General features: G+C 37.8%; 2 protein-coding genes across 3 annotated transcripts in view; both read left to right on the top strand.

Annotated features, from left to right (window-relative positions):
* The window catches only part of SLC7A2 (solute carrier family 7 member 2), a 52,905-nt gene extending 44,087 nt beyond the window's left edge, over nt 1–8,818 (top strand). For both annotated transcript variants that reach the window (XM_070948990.1, XM_070948989.1), the window contains 4 exons: nt 396–598; nt 875–1,041; nt 2,292–2,400; nt 2,925–8,818. In XM_070948990.1, the coding sequence (XP_070805091.1) occupies nt 396–598; nt 875–1,041; nt 2,292–2,400; nt 2,925–3,118 (673 nt within the window). In that variant the 3' untranslated portion in view covers nt 3,119–8,818. The remainder of the gene's footprint in view (nt 1–395; nt 599–874; nt 1,042–2,291; nt 2,401–2,924) is intronic.
* A 917-nt stretch (nt 8,819–9,735) lies between these two features.
* On the top strand, nt 9,736–27,761 carry PDGFRL (platelet derived growth factor receptor like). Its single transcript, XM_070948991.1, has 6 exons — nt 9,736–9,790; nt 11,661–11,955; nt 19,172–19,323; nt 22,156–22,449; nt 24,505–24,644; nt 27,501–27,761. Exons 1-6 carry the CDS (start codon nt 9,736–9,738, stop codon nt 27,687–27,689), a joined length of 1,125 nt encoding a protein of 374 aa, XP_070805092.1. The 3' UTR covers nt 27,690–27,761.
* Nucleotides 27,762–27,865: the final 104 nt, after the last annotated feature.

Below are 27,865 nucleotides of genomic sequence, written 5' to 3'. Positions count from 1 at the left end.
AGTATGAAGGCTATTGCTTAACACATTGTAAGCCGCCCTGAGTCTCCGGAGAAGGGCGGCATATAAATCAAATCAAAAAATAAATAAATCTGTAAGTGGCATCTCCTGGTCAAAAAATAAATTTCACAAATTGTTCCAAAACTTTATGCTCTTATATGAGATTTCATAAAATGATACCATTTCAAATTATTATATTAAAAAAATAAATTACATTATTTTAAATGTAATTTGAAATTATCCAGAATATTGCACAGTGGTCCTTACTCCTTGAAAATTAGGCTGATGCCTAATCAATTAAAATACTGTAACTAAATCAGTGCTGAGTAGCATGTATTCTAGAGCTAATTTTGTTTTTAGACTGATTTTACATTAGCAACCCATGTCTGCACACACAGGTACCAACCCAATTTAAACTACGAGCAACCAAAATATTCAGCAGAAAAAGAGGCCCTTGCAGGATCAGAAGGCGAATATAAAAGTGAATCTCAAATTAGCATGATACCAAGAAAGAAGTTTAATCTGCAAATGCTGACTAATCCATCAAGTTTACCAACTGAACAGTCTGCTACTGTGGTGAGCCTTCTTGTGGGTCTTTTGGGTAAGTCCAAACCTATTGGAATGTTTTTAACTTCTTTGAAATTTTAGCTATATGCAAAATGCAGTTTTGAAGATCAAATTCGTATGTTTTGTAGTACATTAGTCCTTTGATTCAAGTCCAAAGAAGTGAGGACTTGTGTGTTCTGCATATATAAATCCAGTTCTCCTTTTTAAAAGACATTAACCTCTACTTTTTGTATATATCACAAATTTTCAGATTTTTGAAATTCTAAAATAGTCTGTCTTTTTTCTGTTTTCTTTGATCATCTCCACTCAGCTATCCTGATTTGTGGATTAAGCATTCTGACAACCTATGGAATTCATTCACTTGCAAATATGGAGCTTTGGAGTATTTTTCTTCTTGTGTCTTTTTTCATACTGTTCGGGATTATTATGTTTATCATCTGGAGGCAACCTCAAAATCAACACAAAGTAACATTTATGGTAAAGAGTCTGTTTGTAGATATCAATTTTTCATTTTTTTAGCAAGGAGGAGGAAGAATGTGGCTAGCTCTGCTATATTTATTTGGGGAAAGTTGCATGAAATGTGGTGTGATCACTTCTGGTGAAAATCAATACATAAATGTTAACAAATGTCATAACAATTTATTTTTGGCAACTCTGGAAGTTCCAAAAAAGAGCCAGAGGTGCATCTGAGCAACTAGAGATAAATTATCTTGGGCACAACAGATGGTCAAGCAGCATGTTTCTAAGCACTTGGATAGGATGCTGCAATTAACAGAACCAATGTTGATTTGTAGCAAAGGAATCATGCCCGAGTAGCCTTCTCTCCTTCTCTCAAAAAGATCTAGATAGGCTTAAGCAGTGGCCAGGAGGGAATAGGATAGAGAGAAGGATAAAGTCCTGCACCTAAACAGGGAGGTTGGTTTCAGGACACAATGAAGTAAAGGCATACAGGGATTGTTTGGTTTATTGAAGTACATTAGTTGAAATTTAAGCTTTTCCAAAGTAGAGCCTCTAACTCAAAATACACATTATAGTATAAAATATAAGTTGGTAATATGCACCATCTCAGACTGTTACTCCACCTAGAGCAACTTTCTCTAAACATGTAAGCTGCCAACTCATGATTTTTCTACCAAGAGCCATGGGTAGTATCTTTCTATAAATAGAAAGTATTTCTGAAATCTCTATATGAACCTGACTCCGATAGCATGTCTTTGATGCTACTGTGAAAGGTCTCCTGACATTCAGAAGTAATTTATGAATCCTGAAACACCCCGGTTCCTGTGAAGGGCCTTGTTCCCTAGCATTTGTTCCATCAATGAGTGTTTCCTTTGCTATTTCAAGTTAAATATTTAGGCAATTATTTCACTCCTCTACTTGAAGTGTAAATTAGATTGGGATCATAGGCAAGTTCTATGGAGAAGAACATGGTTCATATCTAGTTGTTGTGTTATATTGACATAGGTGTGCTTCGATTCCATAGATTTTGAAACTACCCTGTTTTAACTCCCCAAAATAAGAAATCCCCTGATAATAAGCCCAATCGGACTTTTGAGTGCATAGCAATAAGGCGAAGCGCTTATTTCAGGGTTCAAAAAAATATAAGACAGGGTCTTATTTGCGGGGAAACACAGTAACATTTCATTAAATTTTGCAAATCTTAATATAAAATATTAAAGTGTTGGCTTTGGGTATTTTAGCAAATACTGTGAAATATTTATTCTTAGGTTCCGTTCTTGCCATTCTTGCCATCTTTAAGTATCTTAGTGAATATATACTTGATGGTACAGTTGAGTGGAGAGACATGGATACGGTTCAGCATCTGGATGGCACTCGGTAGGTATCCCCTTGCCCTCTTTTTTGTACAGTGGCTTCTGGGTATGTCCATGTGTATGCCTATGCATAAATATTTGCCCAGTTGTCTTGTTGGGAGAGGAAATTTTCTAGGACTGACATTGACAATCATTTGCAACAAGTTAAGGAAACCAATCACGGCATAGTCTGCGCTTTCTTTTTTGATCTATTATGTGTGTATGATAAGTGTACGTTTGTTTTTTTTCTGCATTAATACAAAAATTCTTTGCGTCCAGTTATTAAATTTTGTTAATAAAATTTGTTTTGTAACAGTTTTCTCTTATATATCATATAATGAGACAGTAAGAATTACCATTCAACAGTATATGGGGACTCAACTATCATTGTTAAAATAATATTTAAATGTTGTCTTGATTTGTGGGAAAGAATCTGTATATCACACTTAGAGAAGGTCAAAAATCAAATTGTAATCTTCAGTAGAGTTGTAGAAATTTTACTGACATATGGCAAGTCTACAAAAATTATTGGTTGTTTTGTTTTGAAAGGACTCCTGATTTACTTTGCATATGGCATCCGGCATAGTATGGAAAGCCGTCCCAAAGAGGAAGAGGAAGATGATGACAGCTGCTCAGAAAGAAGTGAAACTTTAGAAAAGAAGCATATGGGAGATACAGGTGGACTTGAACATGCAAGTGAAAGTGCTCAGTTTATTCCACATGAAAAGACAAGTGAATGTTAGTAGTCATTGATAAACCTGTTGTGTGCGCTTTTAGGCAGTGATGGCAGCAGAATGGAGTTGCTTGGTGAAATGGTGAACTACTTGCTCCCCCCAAATTAGCAGTAACCCACTTGTGCTTTATGGAAATATCTAGTAGAATACATGAAAGATGATCTAAATTAGTTGCTAGATATCTCTTCCATCAGAGACTTGCCTCAGAGGGTTGCAATCTTTAAAAAAACTGAGCAAGAAAGTGGAGGGAAATAAATTTCCCAAGGGGGCCAATCTGACTCATCTGTCATGTTAAAGAAGTTGGTGATTTCCTTAACAGTATCTTACAACTTTAACTGGCATGTACTATATAACTAATTATTAAGGAATATCTAAAGAAGAAGAGTTGAATATTATGGTTTATAATACTGGAGATGTATTCTTAACTGCTTTTAAAAATAGGGTAGCATTGCCAAATAATCACACAACTACTTGAGTTCCATCACTCTGTACCTTTCCATACCTCGTTTCTAAGGCAGCCACATTTTGTGGTGTCTTCTTCTGTGTCGTTGCTTCACATTGCTCCTGTGAGTGAGAGGTTGAGGCTATCCTTAGCCATACATTATATCAGAAGTAGCCTCAGATGTATAACTGTTATACTTTGTCGTGCAGAATGAGGTAATGGTCACTGACTGGGAACACAGCAGTCGTGACAGGATGAGGCTGGCAAGAAGAATAGAAAATATAATACAATACAATATTGAGCCGATTTAAGGATGAGTGGAGATGACCTCAATTCAACAGTGGGGAAAGATCCCAGATTCATAGAAATTGCTGGGGGGAAAACCACAGTTATCTGACCTAACTTCTGCTTTGCTGTTATCCACAAGCAGTATAAATTATGACAATTCTTCTAAAAAAAAATTAAGAATAGTTGAAATGGATATATTTGATAGAAAATCTAGATTGAAATTCTGTTTGTATCAGTTTTATTTCCCAATTCTTCATCCTTGCCAATGAAAATGAAAAACATGGATGAATGATTAATTTAAACAAATGATGAAGCACTAGCAAAATGGCACTTCTGTGGAACTGAAGTTTACAAAATGCTGATGTATCTGTTGACTTCCTTAATATATGGATGTCTTAAGCACGTCAGCACTGCCAGAGACGGCTGCAGAACTGTGCACCTATATTTAACTTGATAAATTTTTCAATTAAATATAGGGGGGGAAAACTTTATTCAAAAACTGGCCGATTTGGGGATGGTGGTGAGTAGAATAAGTGTTGAACTTGCATGTTCTTCTGTCTTACTCCAGTTACAAAGAATTTGGAATGTTTCATTTAGGTCATTGACTGCTGTTTGCACATTTCATCACATTCTTGTCAGGTGGTGATTATTTTTAATTAATTTAAAATGTCAATTTCAAACTATGATATATAAAATAATTTAAATAATCCTCAGTTAATAGGAACAAAAGTGAAACATGATGTTAGATTAGATATGAAGGACTGTCCTCTCCCGTTACTTCAGGAGTGAGGACCAAGCAGAGCAAGTTTTGGACCTACTACCGCTTGTTCTCCTCACCATAAATTGTGGTTTCTCCACAATACCCAAACATAGCCATTAAATTCTTCTTCCTCTCTAGGAAGCAATTCTCTTCAAATTCTTTTGTCATCAGAGGTGATAAAATATTTATTAAATAACTCATGAATAATTTTTTTATTTTCTGTTTATGAAATAGAGGTACCGTATGTATGTATATATTGCAGAGAGGAGAGGAAAAATGAAAAACATAGCTCAAATGTTTTAGCAAAACTAATGTTTAAGTGTGATAGGTCTTTCTTAAACTTTGAGATAATGTGCTGGTACCCATTGCTGGCTTTACCTTTTGGGTAAGATTATCGATTGACACTATATAAGATGGTTATATAGTTAGTTCCCAGCATATCATTTGGGATAAGTCAAGGCACTGAATCTACTTTAAGAAGCATCATGTATAAGTGTCAGCAAGTCCCAAAGAATTTTTTTTTCTTGAGTCCAAGAGGGTTTGTTTCCATCTTTGTTTGACCATGTAAGGATTCGTTTTTAATTTTCAGGTTCATTTTCCTTAAACAATCAATAAAATGTTAACAAAGGTAATGAATAATTTAAAAATCCATATATAATTATATAATATATATAATTATATAATTATGTGTTGCTTTAATATACTGTACTTACATTTGCACTATTTTTTCCTACTTCAGCCTGCTTATTTATGTATAACTTGTGAAACTAATACGTCATTGCAGACTTTAGTATGAATAGCAGATGTGGGAGCACAATTATTTTTTAAAAAATGTAAGCATACAAACTTCATTTATCTTTCTATGCTCAAGTTTATATAATTGGATACAAATCATTTACAAAAAGACATGCAATGGGAAGGCACTTGAAGAAACAACTGTGTCACCATTTGGTCATCTCAGATACACATGTGAATATTGAAATTATGTGCAAAAGAACTATACATCTGGAGGTATTACTTGTGTTATTACTTATAAAACAGGCAAACATACATGGGCTTTTTCTTTAAATGAAATTTAGGGAAATAACTTTCTGAAGGAAAGTCGATAAAATAGAGAACTAGATTTTTAAATTTTTAGGAACTATTTGTGGAAAAACAACCTTGTGACTGAAATTTTATGTAAATTATGATCATTATTTAGAGTATACAGAATAGTTCTCCTCATCCAATTCCCAAATTGTTATAAAATTAGACGGATGATCTTTTAGTATGGGAAATGAAAGAATAATGAAGAAGTTATTTTTACATCTACAGTAGCTTTTCAAAGTAGTTATCTAAAGTTATTTTAAACTGTTTTTAAGATATCTTCATAACAAATATGTCTTTAGCTTGTTTAATTTTAATAGAAATATGTATGTTGTAGATTATTTATGCAAGCTGTGAGACAGAACAAAATGTAGAAAAACCTTCAGACGGAATGTTCAAAATTACATATTTTGTACTGAGCCCACAACTGATAATGAAAGTGCTTCTTCTTAAGACAAAATTCTTCTAAATGAGAAAATAAATATTTCTAATTAAATTTGTATATTTATATTTTAATATTTTTCTGCAAAAGGCCACATTGAAATTAAGCAAAGTGCTTTAGAAGTAAAGAATTATTATCAAATCTTAGATAATAGTTGATTCTAGATATTCATCATTATTTTTCATGTGCCATTGTTTTTTTATCTTGCGGGTAAATGCTTCTCTGCCAAGCAAACTGAAAATGTTAACCCAAATTGAAAAATGCTAGGGAATGCCAGGACACTTGGCATTCAGACATCAATGCATGCATAAACCATATTTACACACCATTCCAAGGAACCCTTTAAAAAAACCTAGGAAGCAGAGGTGGGTTTCAGCATGTTCTGACTAGTTCTGGAGAACCGGTAGCGGAAATTTTGACTGGCCCCGCCCCTATCTATTCTCTGCCTCCCAAGTCCCAGCTGATCAGGAGGAAATGGGGATTTTGCAGTAACCTTCCCCTGGAGTGGGATCAGAATGGAGATTTTACAATATCCTTCCCCTGCTACACCCACCAAGCCATGCCATGCCCACCGAGCCACACACACAGAACCAGTGGTAAAAAATTTTGAAACCCACCACTGCTAGGAAGGAAACAAAAAGACGCATTCTGTCCATTTGGTAACATTCAGATACGCAGGGATTAACCCCAGACAATCAGACAGAAAACAATACCCTAATCAAGTTACTACCAAGAAGAAAACCGCACTCCCACCAAAAGTCTCAGGGAAAGCTACTTTATATATAGACAATAAACCCCACTTGCTTAGTGATGTTACCTAGTTGGGTAATAAATATGTCTGCAAGCAAACAGCCAAGCTCAGAGAGCACCAAGATAAACCTAAGACTTACATACAATCATCTTAGATCAAAACAGTCATATAGTTCTTGAACTTCTTTTGATAGATTTGGGTTATTTTGGGTGGATTTACGATTGGTAAAAGCTGGGTGATTCTAAGACAGAAAGATATTTAGGCCCATAGTCAAGTACATTTGGGAGTAATCCCTAAATGCACATACACTTAGTGTTACCCAGTAGTATTGCCAATAGGCTTTGTTACGCTACCCTGAGAAAAAGCCCCATTAAAATTGAAGGTATTTATTCCTGAATCAATGTGCAGTTCAGTAAATAGCTTTCATGTACTTAGGGCTGAGCTAGTTAATGGTAATAATGCTCTGTTTTTAATAAATAAAAATGTAATTGTATTTTTCCTGCAGTCACTTTTAAAACAAATGTCTGGTTGGATGTGATCACTTACAGTTGGATGAGATCACTTTATTTTGAGGTTAAGGGAGCCTAAGTAAAATACATGCATAGACATAAAAATCTGAGGATGTCATAATTTTTCACAACTTTTGTCATGTGTAATATAGCATTGAATGAAAAAGAGTATATGGGTAGTCCTCGACTTACAACTAATTATTTAGTGACTGTTCAAAGTTACAACAGCACTGAAAAAAGTGACTTATGACTGTTTTTCACATTTTATGACTGTTGGAGCATCCCCATGTTCACATGATTAGAATTTGGACACTTGGCATCTGGGATAAATTTATGATGGTCTCAGTGTCGTGGGATCATGTGATCACCTTTTGCGATTTGACAAAGTAAAGTCAATGAGGAAGCCAACTTCACTTAACTGTGTTCTAACTTAACAACTTCAGTGACTGACTTAACAACTGTGGTAAGAAAAATAGTAAAATAAGTGAAAACTCACTTAAATGTCTTGTTTAGCAATGTAAATTTCGGGCTCCATTGTAGTCGTAAGTCAAGGACTACTTGTATTGTATTTGCTGTATAGGCTTGTGTTGGCTGAATCTTTACCCCTGTTACAAGCCATTCTTTCAGAAAGTCCAAACATTTTTAGAAAGATCTGAATTATACCGTTTCCCCGAAAACAAGACCCTGTTTTATATTTTTTTGAACCCTGAAATGAGCGCTTGGCCTTATTGCCATGCGCTCAAAAGCCCAATTGGGCTTATTATCAGGGGATGTCTTATTTTGGGGGAAACAGGGTAGAATACCATTTTGTATATTGTATATTGATTTTTAAATTTGTTCTCTAGAAACAGTATTTTATACATGTACTCCTATATAGGGGGTTTTCAGTGTAGAAATTTTACCTACCATAAAGCAAAAGGTATTGAAATCTAGTTTGGAGAAAAATTCACTATAATGGGCCTTGGGTAGGGTGACTTTTAGTGAAATATGTACTTTTTTTCCTTTCTCTTCCTGTCAACCTCCCATAAAACTAAAACTTGAGTGGGAAACTAGAATAAATCTCATGACAGGTCACATTTTATGCAAAGTTAGCTATATCACTGCCTATGTGTATATAAGTAGATAGATGACTGTAATCATTATTACTGTGTATATGTTTGTTGTTTATTAAAGGGGAGAATCTTTTTGTAAAAGTCTGGCACGATATTGTGTAAACAACTAAAGGAAAAAAATCCACTTTTAGTAATGTATAAACACTTGCAACATGTGAAATAGAAAAAAAAAGGTAAATCGGTGCTTTGGTTTTTTTCACTGTTAAAACAATAAATGATAAGAAAATGTTCTTGCTATTGTTCACTGTAAAATACTGCTTTGAAGAGAGCTGTGCATTTGTTCTCTATTTTTTAAAATAAAACTGAAAAAATGTGCATAGATCACTTTGTTGTCCTTATTTGTGTTTGGGGAAAAAAAGTGACAAAGCAGCAATTGAGAAAAAAACATCATGTTCAAATAGTGTAAAACAAATGTGCAGGAACTTAAACAATGTTCAATAAGTTCATGATTATCATTTTAAAATAGTTTGCCACCCTGCAAATAAACAAGACTCCTGGAAGCACACAGTTTCAAAACTGCTACTGTTTTATACTTAAACTTCCATAATTAAAGTATTACTGCAAGTGATCCATTCATCCATCCATCCATCCCATCTTGCTCCCTATCTGAATTTTTTTAATACCAATTTTTATTGCTTTTAAAATAACAAAATAGTGAAAAGGATACGTACACTGTCAAAAACATCTATCTGCTTCAAATTAAGTTAAAAATTCCAACAAAAATCTACATAGTTTATCGTTACAATAGTAAACTCTCTCTCTCTCTCTCTCTCTCTCTCTCTCTCTCTCTCTCTCTCTCTCTCTCTCTCTCTCTATATATATATATATATATATATATATATATATATATATATATATATATTAGATATAGATATAGATATATTTATCTAACGCAATTTCTTAAACAACGTTTAGGAATTGGAAGGCTTGAAGCGCGGTCTCAGCTTTCCGGGGTCGTCTCCCTTGCCTGCCCGCCCGCTTTTCCCTCGGTGTTCCTCACCCCCATGGAAATGGGGGCGCCCCTAATATTCTTGCTGGGTCGGAGAGAGGCTCAACCCGTCCTGGGAGACCTGCCAGACAGTCAAGGGGGAGGGGGGCTTGGGGGCGGGAAAGGAAGGAGCTGTTCCCCCTCCCTGCTCCCCCTCTCCGCTGTAGCCCAGTCCCGGATCAGGCGCGGGCTCCGGCTTCATCCCTCGTGGCAGGCGGCGAAGAGGCTCCCCCACCCGCGCTCCTGCCATGAAGCCCTGGCTCTTGCTCAGCCTTCTGCTCCTGCAGCAGACGCTCCAGAGCGGTAAGTCTCGCTCTCCTCCTCCGATCCGCAGCTCCGGCTCTTCCTTTCCTGCGGGCGGCAATGCCTAAAAAAAAAAAAAAAAAAAAAAAAATCTGTCGCCCCCTTCTTTCCTCACGCTTCAGAATTTATTTATTTTTAAAAAAACGGACGGGGGTGGGATGGGGAGAGACGGTGACTTCTGCCGTGCAAAGAGAGCAAAGGGCGCCCCGTGGTTCTCTGGGCCACAGACCCCCTTGAGGGGACCCCAAATCCTTTCGGAAGGGTTTGCTCCGCGCACGGGAGCGCCTCTAAGTAATGGAGCCGGATGACTGCAACCTCCGCCCCATTAAAGAATTTAAGGACTTGGAAACTTTTCATTGATGTAGTTGAAAACAGACTGTGCGGCGGTGCCGGACCTCTCGCTTTAAAACTCTCATCCATGGCGGTGTTTCTGGATCGTTTTAAAACCCCTCAATACAGCCGGGAAAGTCTGCCGCTTACAAATGTAACTCAAGCAAGAGAGCCCCTCTCCTCAGGTAACAACAAAAAGGGGGAAAAAGTGATAGGGAAGGAAAAGGAATTGAAAGAAAAGAAGCCTGTTATTCAAGGCATGAAAAACACGGATCCTAAGAGTTAAAATAACGGATCTCGGAAAATCTGACCTCTTCTGGGATCTTGGGAATTGATAGGTGGTTCCTACTACAGTAAAAATATTCTAATTATTCAGGTTTTTATATGCACAAGTTTTAATTATATAGAATTCTAAACCAAACATCTATAATCTCAGTGGAGTATTTTTGCTATAATTACTTTTTTTAAAAAAAAATTGTTTTATTGAATTTCCACAGTTAAACAATTCTTATTCACCTCTTGTGCATGACTGTGACCATTTACATACCATCACGCTACAATTCACCTATACTCTGAACATTTTTACTAAATCTACATTCTATTTCATGTTTTTCCCCCATTTTTTTAGTTTCGATCCAATCGTACCATTTCTCCCATATCACGTAAAAATCCGAGTCCATCAATCCTTTCAATTCAAGCGTCAATTTGTCCATTTTGGTGCAATCCAATACTTTTTTAATTACTAAGTCTTCAGAGGGTATATTTTTGCTATAATTTCATATTCAAGGGGAGAAAACACTTTTATGTTGTTACTTCTGTTTATCCCTTAGGGGTAATTGTTCATATGCACGCATTTAATTGAAATCAATGCAGCATTAAAAATTACCTGTCTTTGAAAGTCCTAGCTGATGTGGCAGACTTAATTGTGATTAACAATAAATTCTTTGCAGTTTAGGCCCATATAAAAACATACAAATTTTAAATCAGATTTTTCCCCCCTTCCATTCAGTGTACCTATAAGAAAATATAATAACATAAACATTCCTATTAATAATGTACTGCGTTATCTTTCCTCATCCTGGTACCAGGTACTGGTACTTACCTATAAAGCCCTACATGGCATGGGCCCGGGCTATCTACAGGACCACCTTCTGCCTGCCTCCCACCGCCCTGTGCGCTCACACAGGGCTGCCCTCCTCCGGGTACCATCGACCAGGCAATGTCAGCTGGCGGTGACCAGGATGAGGGCGTTCTCTGTGGGCGCACTGACCCTCTGGAATGGGTTATCCACGGAGCTCCGGACGGCCCCTGACCTCTGCTCTTTCCGCCGAGAGCTGAAGACATGGCTTTTCCAACAAATTTGCTGATCTGGTGGGTGGTTTTTAATTGGATGGATTTTAAATTGATTGCTTATGTAGTTATTTTTATTGCTTTCGTTGTCTTAACTTCTATAAACCGCCCTGAGTCCCTCGAGAGAAGGGCGGCATATAAGTATAATAAAATAAATAAATAAATAAATCCTGCCTTCTCTTTATAATAGCTGTTGGTCAACCTGCAAAGAGCAAACGTCCGAAGGAACCTGGAGAGAACCGGATTAAGCCAAGCAACAAAAAAGTCAAAACCAGACCTCCCAAATTAAAAGAAAAAAACTCCACAGAGCCTTCCCCAAAGGCCAGCTCCATAATGACACGAGTGATGGAGAAAGGCCACTTCCAGAAACCCACGGCTACATTAAACCTTTCAACGGGTCAAAGTATAGAGCTTCGGTGCAAAGGGAATAGAATTGGATGGAGCTACCCTCCTTATCTTGACACCTTTAAAGACACCAGGCTTAGGTAAGGCTTGCCAGGTAAAAGAGCATGAAATGGCCCTCAGGCTTCATTGAAATTCTTTCGGAACAAAGCAGGCAAATGTGGTTGGTCTTGTACAGGTAAAACATATGAGACAAGATAGAAAATCTGCTTGGTTTAGGAGAGAACATCTCCCACATATAGTTAGATACAACTCTCTTCCAGGGGCCATGATAGCCAGGGATTGTGGGAATTAAAATCCAATACATCTGGAATACATCTGGTTGGGAAAGGATCCCAAAGCCTTTCACCTAAAGCAATGAGAGGTCCTTGGTTTTCTCTGAGCTTGGTTGTTGCAGACATTTCATTACCCACATTAGGTAAAGTCTAGTGACTAGCACTGATGATGTTACCTAGTTTGGGTAGGTAACATCTGCAAGAAAACAACCAAACTCAGAGAGGACCAAGGACCTCACGTCAACACTGAGCTACAGATATGCTCCTAAAGCAACATTTGGGCTGAATGGTGAACAATTGCACCATTCTTTTGGCTTCCTCTTTGTTTCCAGCAATCTCAGACAAAAATTAGAAATTTATGATTACTTTCCTAGTGGGCATGACTGCACCATAAGCTTTGAGGTGCATCACAAAGTTCAATATTACAAAGCAGCCATGAGCAACACCACCCCAATCCCCCTTATATTCTAGTACAGGAAAACATAATTTCTCAGTCCAGTGGCAATACCAGGTTCTGTTTAGCAGTTTGAAGGTTCAATCCCATTGGGAGGGAAAGATGTTTTCAGGAATCAAATGTGCTCTTATCTGTGGAGATTCTCAATCATCTAGGTCAGGGGTCTGCAATCTTAAACACTCAAAGAGCCATTTGGACCCGTTTCTCACAGAAAAAATAACAACACTGGGAGCCACAAAACCTGGCCGAGGCCAACTCCATGTCACTCACTCCCACCCAGTCACATGACCCCCCCCAGCCACGCCTACCCATCAGGTCATTAGGGCAGAGAACAGGTTGTTAAAAAACACCACACCGGGAACCACAAAACCCTTCTCTCTTTCTCTCCTCTCTCCCTCTCTCTCTGTATCTTCCCCTCTCTCCCCCCTCCCTATCTTCCCCTCTCTCTCCCCCTCTCTCTGGTATTTCTTTGTACGTATGTCTCTTTTATGTCTCTCTCTCCCCCCTCTCTCTCCCCCCTCTGTGTGTGTGTGTGTGTGTGTCTGTCTCTGTGTGTGTGTGTGTGTGTATCTGTCTCACTCCAGTCTGTGTGTGTGTGTGTGTGTGTGTGTGTGTGTGAGTGGGAGGGAGGGAGGGGGAGAGAGAGAGAGAGAGAGAGAGAGAGAGAGAGAGAAAAGGAGTAGCAAAGAGCCCCAAGGAGAGCTCGCTGGGCTTTCCGAGAGAGTGAGAACAGGCACAGAGACAGAGAGAGAGAGAGAGAGAGAGAGATACACACAGACAGACAGACATAGAAAGAGAGACACACATACAGAGAGAGGGGGAGACCGCTGACGGGTGAGCATCTTTGGCGAGGGCCCTCTGACTTTCTCTGAGCCTGACCCCCGGCGTGGGCCTACAAGGTTCGGCGGGGTCAGCCCCCTTTTCCCACTGCCCTGAGCTTCTTAAAGCCGTGGCTGGCTGCTGTGGGGTCATCCCCCTTTCCATCATCCCCTCCTGGATCCCATTCCCACCCCGCTAGCCCTCATGTTAGCGAGGCTGGTGTTGGTCACGGCTGGGTCGGGCCAGTTTTTCGGGGCGGAGAGCAGGTTGCATGTCTCCCCAAGCAACCGAGGCATGCCCAGCACCAACAAGGACTGGAAGAAGCTCCAGCAAGACTGAAGCGCAGGAGAATCAGCCCTGGCCGCTTCTCCATCCCCCATTGTTGCCCTTACCTTCTCAGGCCAGGCGAGGAGTGACTGGGAGGGAAGGGCAAGGGGTGGGGCCAGCCAGTGATGGGACAGGGAGCTGCAGCAGAGAGCCCAAAGAGCTGCATGCGGCTCCGGATCCGCGGGTTGCCGACACCCAATCTAGGTCTTGGTTGTCCCAAAGGTGCTTTTCCAAAAGGCAACTAGATTTTCTTAGGTTTTTTTCTTTGAAAATGTTTTGGTTCTTAGCCAAGAAGTTTCTTCAGTTCTAACTGACTGGTAGGGAGTTCCACACCCTATTACTCTCTGATTCAGGTGATTCTTGAGGCCACAGATAAGCTGTCAGAGTGTTAACAACCAATGACTGCAAAGACTATACATTTCTCACCAGTCAGAACTGAAGAAGCTTCTTGGATGAGAAGCAAAATGTTTTCAATGAAAAATCCAAGGAAATCCCATTGCCTTTTGGAAAAAAAACACCCGTGGGACAAATATGCCAAGTTAAGGCACCCATTTTGCCCCTGAGAGCCTGCCCAGCCCTCCAAATGGAAAGAATGGTATCAGGTTTTGGCCCCACCCAGTCTGGATGGATGCTGGCAACTCTATTTGAAAATTCCTATCTTAAGATATGAAGCCAACTGTTCTTATTTCAACTGGAAATGTTCTTTTCATGAGTGCTTTATAAAGGATGTCAGTGCTAGGATAGGGTTTTGCTTTTTAAAGGAGTGAACTATCACTCGGGGGGGGCGGATTAAATATAGGCTTTAACTGTATAAACTATAGAATTCATGACCAACCTTACTGGATTAATGTATTATTATTGATTTGGCATTGCTCCTGCACCACACCAATAGCAAGGAACTATTACCACACCAATGGTAAGAAACTATTTAATGCAAATCACAGAAATGTAATTGAAGAATTAAATATGCCCAGGCAGTTGAAATTAATGATAACATTAATTTAGCAGAAACATATAATTTTAAAATCTCTTCTAAATATGAACAGAAAGAGAACCAGTTTGAGTTGGGGACCAGCAACAGAAAAAGGATATTTTTATACCCCTATTTCTAGATGGTGAGAATATATTTGTTACCTTGCTGAACCAGTTTTGTAAAATAGTGCCAGGCTTCAGCTGACAGTTGCACTGGATGCCCCTTTAAAAGTTCCTGGGAAGCAAGAACTTGTAACAACTAATATTTGTTGAAGAAATTTAGGAAGTCATGATGAGAAATGATATAACTACCATGATTCAAGAATAATCTCCCTTCCTCCCTCCCTCCCTCCCTCCCTCCCTCTCTCTTAATCACCATTATCCTATTTTTGGGGTAGGCTGGCCTATTTCTATCTTCTCTCTATCTATTTTTGCAACCATTAGGCAGGACATGTTTTAATCCTCTTACTAGACTTTGTATAACAAGTGTGAAGTTCAGAGCAAATATGAATAATGTTGTTTTCAGACATAGGTCCTGGTGATAGGTGTAAAACTGACTCCTTTTAGGAATGACTTTTTCTGAGCAACTCAAGAATATTCTGTTGTGTCTTTGGAACCTGCAGATGTTATAAGGTGATTGAGTGGCTTTTTCCCTCAGTAGCAAGTATAATCAGTGGTCAGCAAGACAATAAGGGAAATAAAATACAATAAAGGCACAAATATGATACAAATAAAAATGAAATAAAATAAAAAGAAAAGTCTAAAAAGAAATAGAGAGAAAAAACTAGGGAGTAAAAATAACAGTGTCAGCTTAAAACCAGTATTTTCTTTATGATTGAAATAGCAGCTAATGGAAACTTACTATTCTATTTGTAGCATTTACCACAAAGGGAAATTAACTCTATTAATGAGAAGTATTAAAAGAACAAGATATAGTATCATAGAAGAGACAGTGAAAAAATGTGGATAAGGACTTCAGGTAAGAATGGATTCTCTAAAGAGGCTCTTGTGGACCTCCATTATTTCTATGGAGAACATAATCTCTGAAGCAGCATTCTAAAAGAAATGGGACTGTACCATACTGACCACGTCAGGCTGCTTTCAGCTCAGACAATCATGTTTTAGAAAATGGCAAACCCACTCTCCAAACATCCAGATTAACATGGTCTGGAGCAGGGGTCTCCAACCTTGGCAACTTTAAGCCTGAAGGACTTCCAACACCCAGAATTCCCCAGCCAGCTTGCTGGCTGGGGAATTCTGGGAGTTGAAGTCCTCCAGGCTTAAAGTTGCCAAGGTTGGAGACCCCTGGTCTGGAGGAAGAATGGAGCTGGAATTTTTTGGTTCTGTTTGTTCTTGGAATAATATATTTTCCATATTCATTGTCTAATTATTTAATTCAATAATACGGTCTGAGAGAGTAATCAATATTTTATTACTAATTAAAGCAGATGAAAACCTTTGAATAACAACTGTACAAACGTATATGTTTAAAATTAGTATTTTTAGAAAACTGTGACAGCATTTTATTTATTTATTTATTTATTTATTTATTCATTCATTCATTCATTCATTCATTCATTCATTCATTTATTTATTTATTTATTTAATAAATATTCCGCCTTTATTATTTTTACAAATAGCTGAAGGTGGCAAACATATACAACACACCTTCTTCCTCCTATTTATTGCACAACAACAACCCTGTGAGGTGAATTGGACTGAGAGAGAGGGACTAGCCCAAGGTAGCCTATCTGGCTTTAATGGGTAAGGCATATTACAACTAACAGGATCTCACTTTATAGCCTTGTGCCTTGAACCATTAAACCAAACTGGGTCTCTTTATAAAACTCTTCGCAGCATCTCTTTGTAAAGCTTTTGTTTATTTGTTTATTTATTTAATATATATGGCTGCTCATTTTACAAATTCAGCTCTGGAAGGCTGACCATACATTAAAACAATAATAAACAATATTAGCAGAATTAAAAATACAACAGTGGACACTGAAGATGACTCTGACAAGACCATGGACAGAAATTTTTCAGTAGGACATCCTGTTATAGTATTCCTCATCGTCTCCTTTTCTTTGAAGCTAAATTAGTCAGAAAGCAGATCTAAAGTAAATGAAATTACTGTCTTGCAAACCTTTGTCCTAAAATATATGTGCTTTAGCCAAGAAAGTTATTGTATTTTCATAAAAACATAAACATGAGCCAGAACATGCAGCCCTTTTCAATAGTGTTGCACTAATAATATGTAGACATTCATTATATCAAAAACAAAGAAATCATTGTCCCAAAGGTGCTTTTTCAAGAGGCAACTGGACTTTCTTGTTTTTCTTTAAAGACGTTTAGTTTCTCATCCAAGAAGCTTCTTCAGCTGATGACTCAAGCTTCTTTGGGACAACCATGACCTGGATGACTAAGAATCTCCATAGGCAAAGAAATCATGAATATATCTGAATGGATCTCCAAAGGGATCTATGGTTTATTTTGCTGTTAACGGAGCTATAGCATAATGGGTCACTAGATGGCAGGTTTCACCTATCATACTAATCAAATCTGCCTTCAACTGGAGGGAATGAATCTAAAATAGCTTTGCCTACTTGATGCCTACTTGGGGGTGGAATTTACAGAGCTTCCAGCAAAGGACCACTAGTGATCACTGGTCTAGTACAGGGGTCTCCAACCTTGGCAACTTTAAGACTTGTGGACTTCAGCTCCCAGAATTCCTCATCCAGCTTTGTTGGCTGAGGAATTCTGGGAGTTGAAGTCTAGTGAGTCTCAAAGTGAACATTATTCTAGGAGAGATTTAAACACTAAAGGTACAAATCCAGTGAATATTAGCCAAGATTACTGGCAATTGAAAGGAATGGAATTACATTTGTCTGTCTCGTTGTAAGTTGTATTGATTTTATAGGAATTCATTTTAATTAATTTCTTCTGGAATGTGCGTATTAACATTGCATTGTTCTAGGCAATGTCTGTACCTTTATCAGTTCCTGAAAAGTTTTCGTCTTTGTAGACACTGATTTTGCATTTATCCAAAAGGTTCATGGCAACAGTTGCATGTATTAGACAAAGACAAAGAGAATTGGAATTTGTCAGTACAATAGAAAAAGGGAACAAATGGTGCAACAAAACTGAATTTCTTGAGTTTGTCATTTTTACAAGAGGGATCTGAAAATAAATGTTGAAGTACAATTCTCATTTGTACTTCGCTAAAATGTTGCTGATGGAAACTAAAATCCATCCATATCTGGACAGCCATGTATAAAAACATTTCAAATGAATGCTGGTTTCAACTGTCTATGATAACATCAAATACTTTGTAACTAAAGCTCAAGAATAAACAAAAATATAGATATATGTTGAGCTATCAATGTCTCTCTCTTCTGTAGAACAGATTGTTTCATTCCTGGGAGATACCTATTTTTATATTTTATAGACCTGCCCAATGTATTTCATCTCTTCACCAAAATAGATTAAAAGGGTATTGTAATATGGCAAGTAAACTCTTTCAGTTACTCAGGCGAATGTTTTCCTGTACATGTATTTACATTTTCTTTTCTGAAGATTATGAAAATGCTGGTCTCAACATATCTGTATCAGATGCCAAAAAGTGAATCTAATGTTTCAGTTCATAGTTTGTAAAAGAATAACTGTAGTCCATGTATGTGCTGAAAAATTAGATTTTTTTTAAACCAAGAAATTAATAATGTTTGCAATTTGACTTAACAGTATATGCAGGCTCAGACATTGTAGTAACTCGTTAATGCTGACCTTGTATCATCTAAGGTAATTCTAGCCATATTTAAAAGATTCTGCTAATACATACATACAATCAAAATTTGTCAGGCACAGTTGAATCTCTATAATGTAGTCATTGTCTACTGAATATCACTCATGTGTCCTGCAAACATGCACCCATTAACGTCTATTAAATTATTTACTGCTTAGCTTGTTCCACAGTTTTATATTTGTCCTTTTGACATCTTGCAGAATTCACTCCAATTTTCCAGAAGTTGTGAATAGGCACTTTGAAAAATGTCCTTTTTACTGTCTTTGCTTGACATCATCTACCCTGTCTTACTTGAATGTACAAATGCTAAATTGTCTGATAACTTCTGCCAATTCAGATAGTTGTAGGCTATTTTTCTTCAATACTATATAAAAATCAGTGATAGCTATTTTGGTCTATTCATAGCATTACAGATGGGAATGTGGGAATATATCATTCCTGTTTATACTGAAAGTCTGGTACCTAAAAAAGAAAAGTGTGAAAATACTAACAATGTTAAATGGTTTTCCTGCCAGTTTTTGTTCCATCTTTTCACTCATTCATAGAAGTGGATTAAAGTTACAGAAGGAAAATCAAAATAATCAAACAAGGAAGAAAGGAACCTAAGATCAGGGCCAGAAGCTGAAATAGTCCTTTGTCTCTGTTTTTGCTAGCATCAAGCAACATGAAAGGTACAGTCAGCTGGTCCTGGAAAATGCCACTGCAGCAGACACCGGTGAATATAGTTGCTGGCTCCTGCTGTGCAATGGCTACAATTGTAAGAAGGACGAGTCAAAAAGAGGTTCAACGTACATATTTTTTGCAGGTAATAAACTGGGTAACGATTACCAAAGAAACCAGGTTTATTTCTGTTTTTCCCTCTCAAATATCCATCTATCCAGTTCCAGAGATTTGGTCTATCTTCAGGTTGTCACAGCTGAAACTGCAGCTTCCTTTTTCTTGGGAACACCCACTTAGCATATTGCATGAATAGAAATGATGAACATGCAACTCTGGATTGACCAGTTTATGATATACAACATATGCTTTCTGATTTCCAACAATAACAGCACAAAAATGCTTCTTTCCTCCCTTGACCAAATTATACTGCTGGGGAAAAAAAGCTTGAGTCAGCAGGAGTGGGGTTTTGGACGAAAGATTCTGAATTTCATTTTTGATGCTTAAAACAAATTTCTAAAAAGCAAAACAAAGTAAACCCCAGAATCTAAAGTCTGGTCACATTGTTTTAGAGGGAGAGGGAGATGGATACAGAGAAACAGAGACAGAGACAGAGAGAGATCATCTTGTCTACCCAATTAAACAACCATTTGATTAGTCCATGCCAGGCATAAGCTGGTCCAACCACGTATCTTTCAACATTTCCTCAAAAAAGATTTGGCCAACTTCAGTCACTTAACCTTTTCTTTGTTATAATACTGAAAGAACCTCTAGGAAGTAATATCAACCAATCTTAACTTCCATTCAATTCCTTAAATATTTAGCAGACACATTAAACAGAATCATCAGCAAATGTTCATCAAATATTCATTGTTTGCTTTTTCCAACCTGACCTGCTTTCACTCGATACATTACATGAGGTTTTTGAAATGAGGCTGTTTTAAAAATTTCTGATAGGGAAGCTGCAGTTCTGAGCAAACCATGTGGAATAAAGGACTCACATTGAGGTTGTTACTAGGATTTGCAAGGCATCACTAAAGCCTATTTCTTTCAGCACTATTGCATTACCTTTCTTTTAGATCAATAAACTTGAAGAACTGATGTCCCATTGGTTAAAAAACTTGTAGGTTACTATATTCTTGCATGTGTTTGTGCATGCATACACACGAAAGTGCGCGCACACACACACACACACACACACACACACCTTCTCTCTTGTCTAAGATGGCAAAACAAGATTTATCAAGGACCAGACAGGACATAATAGCTGGCAGACTGTTGTTGCAAGCAGGTCAAGCCTGAAAGTTGCCTTTGAATTTGAAAGTAGTACACTTATTTATGTCCTTGAGATACAGTATAGTAGGCATTTTGCCCATGGTTGGTCGCTAAATTAGAAATGTTACTGTTTAGGATATCTCTGAAAATTTTGCTGTATCCTCAGATTTAATGTTGATTTAATTTAGATTTAATCCTCAAATTTAATATTTAATACTGCCCAGAGTTTATATATTTATATAAATATATAGACTCTGGGTGGTATTAAACATTAAAATAACTAAGAACAACCTTAAAAACTAGAAAAGATGAAGTGCATTCAGAGAAAAGAATTCCAATTGAGACAGAAAATCTTTAAAGGGTTCATCACTTACCTTACCTCAAGGTTTGATTATACAGTGAAATTTTCAAAGATATCCTAAACAGTAGCATTTCTAATTTAGCGACCAACCATGGGCAAAATGCCTATTATATCTCAGGGATATATTTATATAACTATATAGACTCTGGGCGGTATTAAACATTAAAATTACTAAGAACAATCTTAAAAACTAGAAAAGATGATGTGCATCCAGTAAAAAACAATTCCAATTGTCATAGAAAATCTGTTCGTTAAATTTTCATCCACTACTTCTTGACTTGCTCTCTAGTGCTTTGGAGACTAGGTTGACCCTTTCCTCTCTATGATAGCCCCTCAAATATTGGAAGACTGCTATCATTTCACCCCAGCCCTCCTCTTTGTTAGATTATTCTCAGTTCCTGCAGCCATTCATTGTACAGTTTAGCCTCCAGTCCCCTAATCATCTTTGTTGCTCTTCTCTGTGCTATTTTCTAGAGTCTCAACATCTTTTTTGTACTGTGGTGACCAAATCTGGATGTAGGATTCCAAGTGCGGTCTTACCAGTGCAGTATAAAATTAAGGAGAACTTTCCTGTCACTGCTTCACATGATCTTGATATAATCCTTCTGTTAATGTAGTCTAGGACTGCATTGGCCTTTTTTTGCAGCTCTGACAAACCACTGGCTCATATTTAAGTGATTGTCCACTAGGAGTTCTAGAATCCTCTTACAGTTACTGCTGTTGAACCAGGTACTACCTATTTCTATACTGTACTTGTGCATTTGGTTTTTCTTGTGTGTATTATCCATTCAGTCAAGTTTTATTCTTGGCGATTCTATGGGCCAGGCCTCTCCACATCTTTTGATCTTGCACTATTTCTTTGAGTTTTACTATGCCGGAGTCTCCCGGAGACTTTCCTTGAGCCTCAGGGAGAGCGAAAACGGCCTCCTCTGGGCTCCGGAGGCTGGAAACAGGCCTGTTTCTGGATTTCCGGAACTTCCAGGTGGCCCATTTTTTGCCCTCCCAGAGCCTCCACAGAGGCCCTGCATTTATCTGGCATCCAAAACAGGCCCCGTGAAGACTCCTGGGAGGACGGGATGAGGTGGGCAGGGCCAGCCAGTCCTTGCAACTACTGGTTTGGTGAACCAGATGTAAAATTAGCATCCGGTTCGCTCAAACCAGTCTGAAATGGCTGAATCCCACCCCTGTAACTATCTCTTATCTATCTATAATCTACTATCTATAAAATCTCTCCTAGCTTTTTAGCTATCTAGCTATCTATTATTCATCCATGCATCCATCCACACACCAACCCCCATCCACACACAAACATATAAACATGCCTTGGATTGCTTCTTTATACAGATAAAGAAGAGTTCTTTGTTCCTGCTCCCAGCTATTTTGAAGTGGTCTACCTCAGCCCAGATAAACCTGCTGTGATTCCTTGCCGAGTCACCAACCCATCAGCAAAAGTAACTCTGCACCAAGAGTTTCCAGCAGAAGAGATCAAAGTGGATGGAACCAACATTGTCTATGATGCCAAGAAGGGGTTCATCTACCAACATCCAACCTCTGATCAGAAAGGAGTAGTTTACTGCAGAGCTGAATCACGGGGGACACCTCAGATTTCTATTAAATACCAATTGCTTTATATGGAAGGTAAGTTAATTCCAAGAGACTTGATGTGCAGTAGAATAGTTTCAGTGTTATTCAGTTGAAGCAGTAAGAAATCACACTTTGGCTATGTTTTCTCTATGGGACCCCAAGGAATTAAAATGATGGAATTACTGTATTTCATGCAAATGGGTAGACTGATTTTGATAGTTTCTCTGAGTTCCTATTTTAATTTTCTTGCAGAAAACACAGGAAATCACAGGTGCCAAGTTTTTGAGATCTGCCACCAAATAGTGTAATTTTGAGATTCCAAGGTACAAAACAGATATGGGAATTACATAGGAGAATATCTGTTTATTACAAGCCATGTTTATTATTTCGGCCATCTAACTTATATTAATAATAGCTCTTGTAGGCGTGGCAGGAAGAGACCCATGTTAGTTTATGGTATGAAATAAAAATCAGGAGTCCTGTGATAGCACCTTTTCCAACTAACAAAATTTAAGCCTTTGAAAGTAATTTGTTAGTCAAAAAAATGATAAGAAATTAGGCTCATTGAGTTATGCCCTTAGGAAGTAATTTTATGGCCTCTTGCCAATTAAGCTGTCAGGGTTCCAGGTAACACCCCCAACAAAAGAAAACTCCAAGGCTTGGATTTCCTCAAAGTTACTTTTTATTAGAGATGTCATATTGGCACATCTGGGAAAACCCGAATCTGAAAGCTTCCAGGTTTTCCCCACCCAAGTGAAAGTTCAAGTTCCTGCCCAGCACCCTCATGTCCATTACATGGTCCAATCATCCACCGCCAAAACTGAAGACACCTCCCAGTCATCCTACTCCAGGTGCCAGGGCACTGTGTCCTTGACTCTCTGAGAAAGGAATGTTATTTTGACTACATATTATCTACACTCTATGCAATCCCCACTCCCATTTTCCCACAAAAGAAGATGTGGCAGGCCTAAAGGCCCAAACATAAAAGATGGCTTCCAGGTCTGACATAAGCTTTGTTACTACATAAGCATTTGTAGTTCACAATTCACCTCATTAGATCTAATGGTGTGGTCTTGAGAAATGAGCATGATATACAAAGGTTGTGCAAAGCTTCCAGTAGAGGTGTTTTGCAAAGCACATTCATGTAAATGAAGTACTTTTTGAAATTTAAAGAAGCCACCCTTGGAAGAAATATACGCCTACTCTGAAGTCTGTCCACTCATGAGGCCTCTATTTTTTATGTACAGCACACGTCTGCTGTAACAGTCCTTAAAGCAATCATCTTTTGAAACATGCTTTGTATAGGTCTGTAATTTATATACAGAGGTATTCTTTAGGGAAGAAAAGGGATATGATGGAAAATTGGAGAGTCAAAGTAAATAATGACTATTTTAAAAAGTGTCAGGCACAGAATTCCTATGTGCTTATACAATAAAGGCACAGTTTGTTGTCTAAGTACCCCCAGTAGTATAGATGAGTAGAGGTAGTCCCCGACTTACGACAGCAATTGGGACCGGAACTGTCATCACTAAGCAGCCTGGACATAAAGCATGATGTCATGCAATTGTATAACTTAGTAATGATAGTTCTGGAAGTCCTGATTGCTCTCATAACCGTGCTTGTCTTTAAGCAAGAACTTTATATGACTTCAACCCCCAAATTCCTTCCAACTTTCCCACTGACTTTGTGGGAAGCCAGCAGGGAACATCAGAAATCATAATCACATAATTGTGAGAATGTTGTGAGGGCCAGAACTCAAAGCACCGATCATAAGTCCTTGATCAGTGTTGTTGCAACTTTGAAAGGTCACTGAACGAATGGGTGTAACTCAAGGACTACCTGTATAACCAGTCCTGAAAGAAGGATTATTAAAATTCCAGAACTGTTTACTAGATTGGTGAACCAACAGCCACCTTGTCAAATTCTAATAATCTTTTTATGTACAAGATAGGAATGTAATAATCTAAAACACATTTCGGTCGTTCCATTCTTGTCTTGTGAAACCCAATTTTTAATCTACCGGTATGTGAATATAATGGGACCACCTTCAAAGCAACCTCACTTTACTTTCCTTCTTTTCATTTTGCCTTATCTTTTGCTTTGAATTAGTTCCTTATGGACCTCCTTCAACTACAATCAAAGCATCATCCAATAAATTACAAGGCGGCAGTGACGTTAATATTTTGTGCAGAGTTTTGGGGCAGCCAGATGTAGAAGTAGAATTTAATTGGATGTATCCAGGGCAAGAGGTATGTACCGTAGGCTTTGTTTTCTTTGCATATTTCTTGAGGTCTAAACTGGAACATTATATGTGTATTACTACACGGAAGAATTTTAGATAATTGTGGAACAAAGCAATTAGCTACAGAAATATATTCAATTGCAGCAAGAGATTTCAACCATTTTATCAAATACAGATAAGGTTAAATATTAACCTATGTTTCCATTACTCTAAGCTTATTTAGATAGATTATTTAGTACAAGATGATAAACAAATTGGCCATCCTGTTTTAGACAAGCTTAGAAGCGGGGGAATGTTAGAAAAGGGCATAGATAGGCAGCAAGATTGCAACTGCATAACAGAATTGGCAGTCAAAATTACATTGTGCAAAATTAGATTATGCAAGTGTTTCATAACTAAGAAGTCTTGCTAGAAATTATCTTTGAAATTACCCAACAATTATTTTCTTACAGAAAAAGGTTTCTTTGCCAACAACAACAACAAAAATAGTAACATAAAATATTGCATGTTTATTGTGGAGTCCTTGGTGCTCTCTGAACTTGACTGCCTTGTTGCTTGTAGCACTGATGTTATCTAATTGGATAATGACATGTCTGCAAGAAAACAACCAAGCTCATAAAGCACCAAAGACCCCACAGTTCAATATGTGAGTTACATATATTTTTTCTAAGGATTTTTTAATTGCTTAAGTCAATTCTTTTGCATGTTATTCTTCATTAAATGACACTGTTGTAAGGCAGTTGTAATGAAAATGAACTGATCACACTAAAAAACAGGAGTCCATGAGTTCAAGTATTGCCTTAGCCATGAAAGCCAGTTGGGTGACCTTGAGACAGTCAATCTCTCTCAGCCCAAACCATCTCCCAGAGTTGTTGTTGTGGGTAAAAATAGGAGGAAGAAGGTATGTTGTATATGTTCACTATCTTGAATTATTTGTAAAAATAATAAAGGCGGGATACAAATAAATAAATACTGAGTTTGTAATGTTAATGCAACTAACTGGACTGCCTATCAAATCATCATGGAAAGAATTGAGATCTTTGGTAAGAATGGCAGATTACGTCAAATCATTGCATTCTATAAAACGCATGGGGATTTTTCATTGGTGATTGATTTCGGATCTAAACTCCTTGAAACACACAATTTAAGTATCTAAATCCAACAAAAGCAATGTAAGACCTTGTAGCCACTTAAAAGAGATCTGTGATGGCATAAGCGATTGCTTGTTGGGCAATGTAGGAAAAAGGAACAGACACAGTCTCATTCTTGTTATCTTTAGTCTTTGTGTGAAGGGAAATGTACACTTGCATACATAGCTTGCCTGTATTACATCTCAGATCATACACACTGCTGTGCAAGTAGACCTTGCTTACTGGCTGCCTCATTCAGTGACCACTCAGAATTATGATGGTACTGAAAAAAATAACTTTATAACCTGCCTGCATTTACAAACTTTGCAGTGTCCTTCACATGATTGCCATTACTGTCAGTTTGCACTGTCCTCTCCCTGATCTGTGATTTCTTCCCCTCCCAGTTACAGAGTGAAGAGATTAGAGAAGGGATTGCAAAAGAGCAAAAGACACACAATGGCGAATACATATCAAAAGAAATGTGGTGATGATATCAATCAACTCCAAGTGTTCTATGCAAATAGCCCAATATATTCACCATTGTGTGATTGACTACTCCAATCTCTTCTCCAATGTTTTCACTTTGTGAGGTGGTGGTGGAGAGGAAAAAATACAGGCCAGGCACAGGAGAGTTTGCCTACAGAGATTGGTTGGGAGTTTTTCCCCCAGCCCCTTACTTGTTTAAGCAATCTGTAGGAAAACTCTCCTGTGACTGATCCCCTTCCACCTCCTCTTACAGAGTAGAGAGATTGGAGACGAAAGGATTACAAGAGAGTAAGGAGGCACAAACTTGGCATTTTTTTTGCATAGTAAAAAAAAGGGGCTCCTGCTGCTGTCACATTACTTTTGATATGTATTCCTCATTGTGTGCCTGTTTACTTTCGTGTAATCCCTTCCTCTTCAATGAATATAAATACAAATATTAATTTTCTTCCTTCTTGCTAATTATCCCAGCACAGGGTGAGCATTTCAAAGGGCAATATTCGATGGTAGTAGGGGGAGGGAAGACAAAGCATGGTTAAATGGCAAAAAAAAAAAAAAAAGGTATGAAACTGATTAGTCTTGCCAGTTACAGGCAACCACTGTGAGCTTGCTATGCCAGCACCAATGTGATCATTCCAAAGGACAGGAAAATGGGGGAAAGGAAAGCAGAGTCACGGACATTTGATTTCCCATTTAGCCATCACTTTAATGACAGAGTTCTGGTCCCAATTGTGATGTCTAAGTGAGGACTACCTGTAATTGTGTTTCAGCAAGGAAGTACAGCTCCTCTTTAGACTTCCTGCCTGAATGTGTGGAGTCTGCAAAGAAGAAACAATAGAACAATTATTATAATCTAATTTCTTGCTCCTTACAGAAAGACTGCTGTTGGACTTACAATATTTACAGCAAATCATGTAAAATCAAGAGATGCGAACTTGAATGCTGACATTCTAAATTAAGCAATCTATCTGGCAGGAATGCAAGGGAGATCAGTCTTAAACTGTCTCATATATTTCTTCCAAATCTGAAGCCTAATATGAATTATTTAAAAAATAAATAAAACATAAATAAGGCATTTGTCAAATCATCTGCCTTAACTTCCCTCTTTTATTGGTTGTAATACGGATTAAAGCTACAGTGTATGTTTTAGATTAGTAGAAAATAAAGTTTGCAAATCAAAAGAGGTGGGATTTTTTTTTTTTTTTTTGCAGAATTCTACCCCATGTAATGTGTCATTTTCATCTTTTTAGTATAAAAGACCAGTAAATATCCAAGACTCTTGGAGGCTGATTGATAGAGGAGTTGGTCATACTACAAGACTCTCTGAGAGCATTATTACTGTTGAAGATCTGGAAACCATTGATGCTGGAAAATATGTATGCGTTGCTCAGAATCTTCGAGGACAAACCGCAGTAGCTACTCAAGTTGAACTAATCTGAAGTCTGCAGGCAGATGGAACAAGAAATAGACTATCTAGTTTCTGACCAGCTTTAAAACTGGAACTGGAAATGCATGGGACCAAAATCATAATATATTGAATTTTATATAAATTAAAACTGAGCATATAAATATAAAAGAGACTGGAAACCAGTATAGTACAAGCATTTCAAAACTT

Source organism: Pituophis catenifer, unplaced genomic scaffold (genome assembly GCF_029215685.1).
Source record: "Pituophis catenifer annectens isolate HBS135680 unplaced genomic scaffold, rPitCat1.0.hap2 SCAF_8, whole genome shotgun sequence".
Lineage (NCBI taxonomy): Eukaryota > Metazoa > Chordata > Lepidosauria > Squamata > Colubridae > Pituophis > Pituophis catenifer.
Note: the sequence above shows the minus strand (reverse complement) of the source record. Positions and strands in the feature narration are given on the sequence as shown.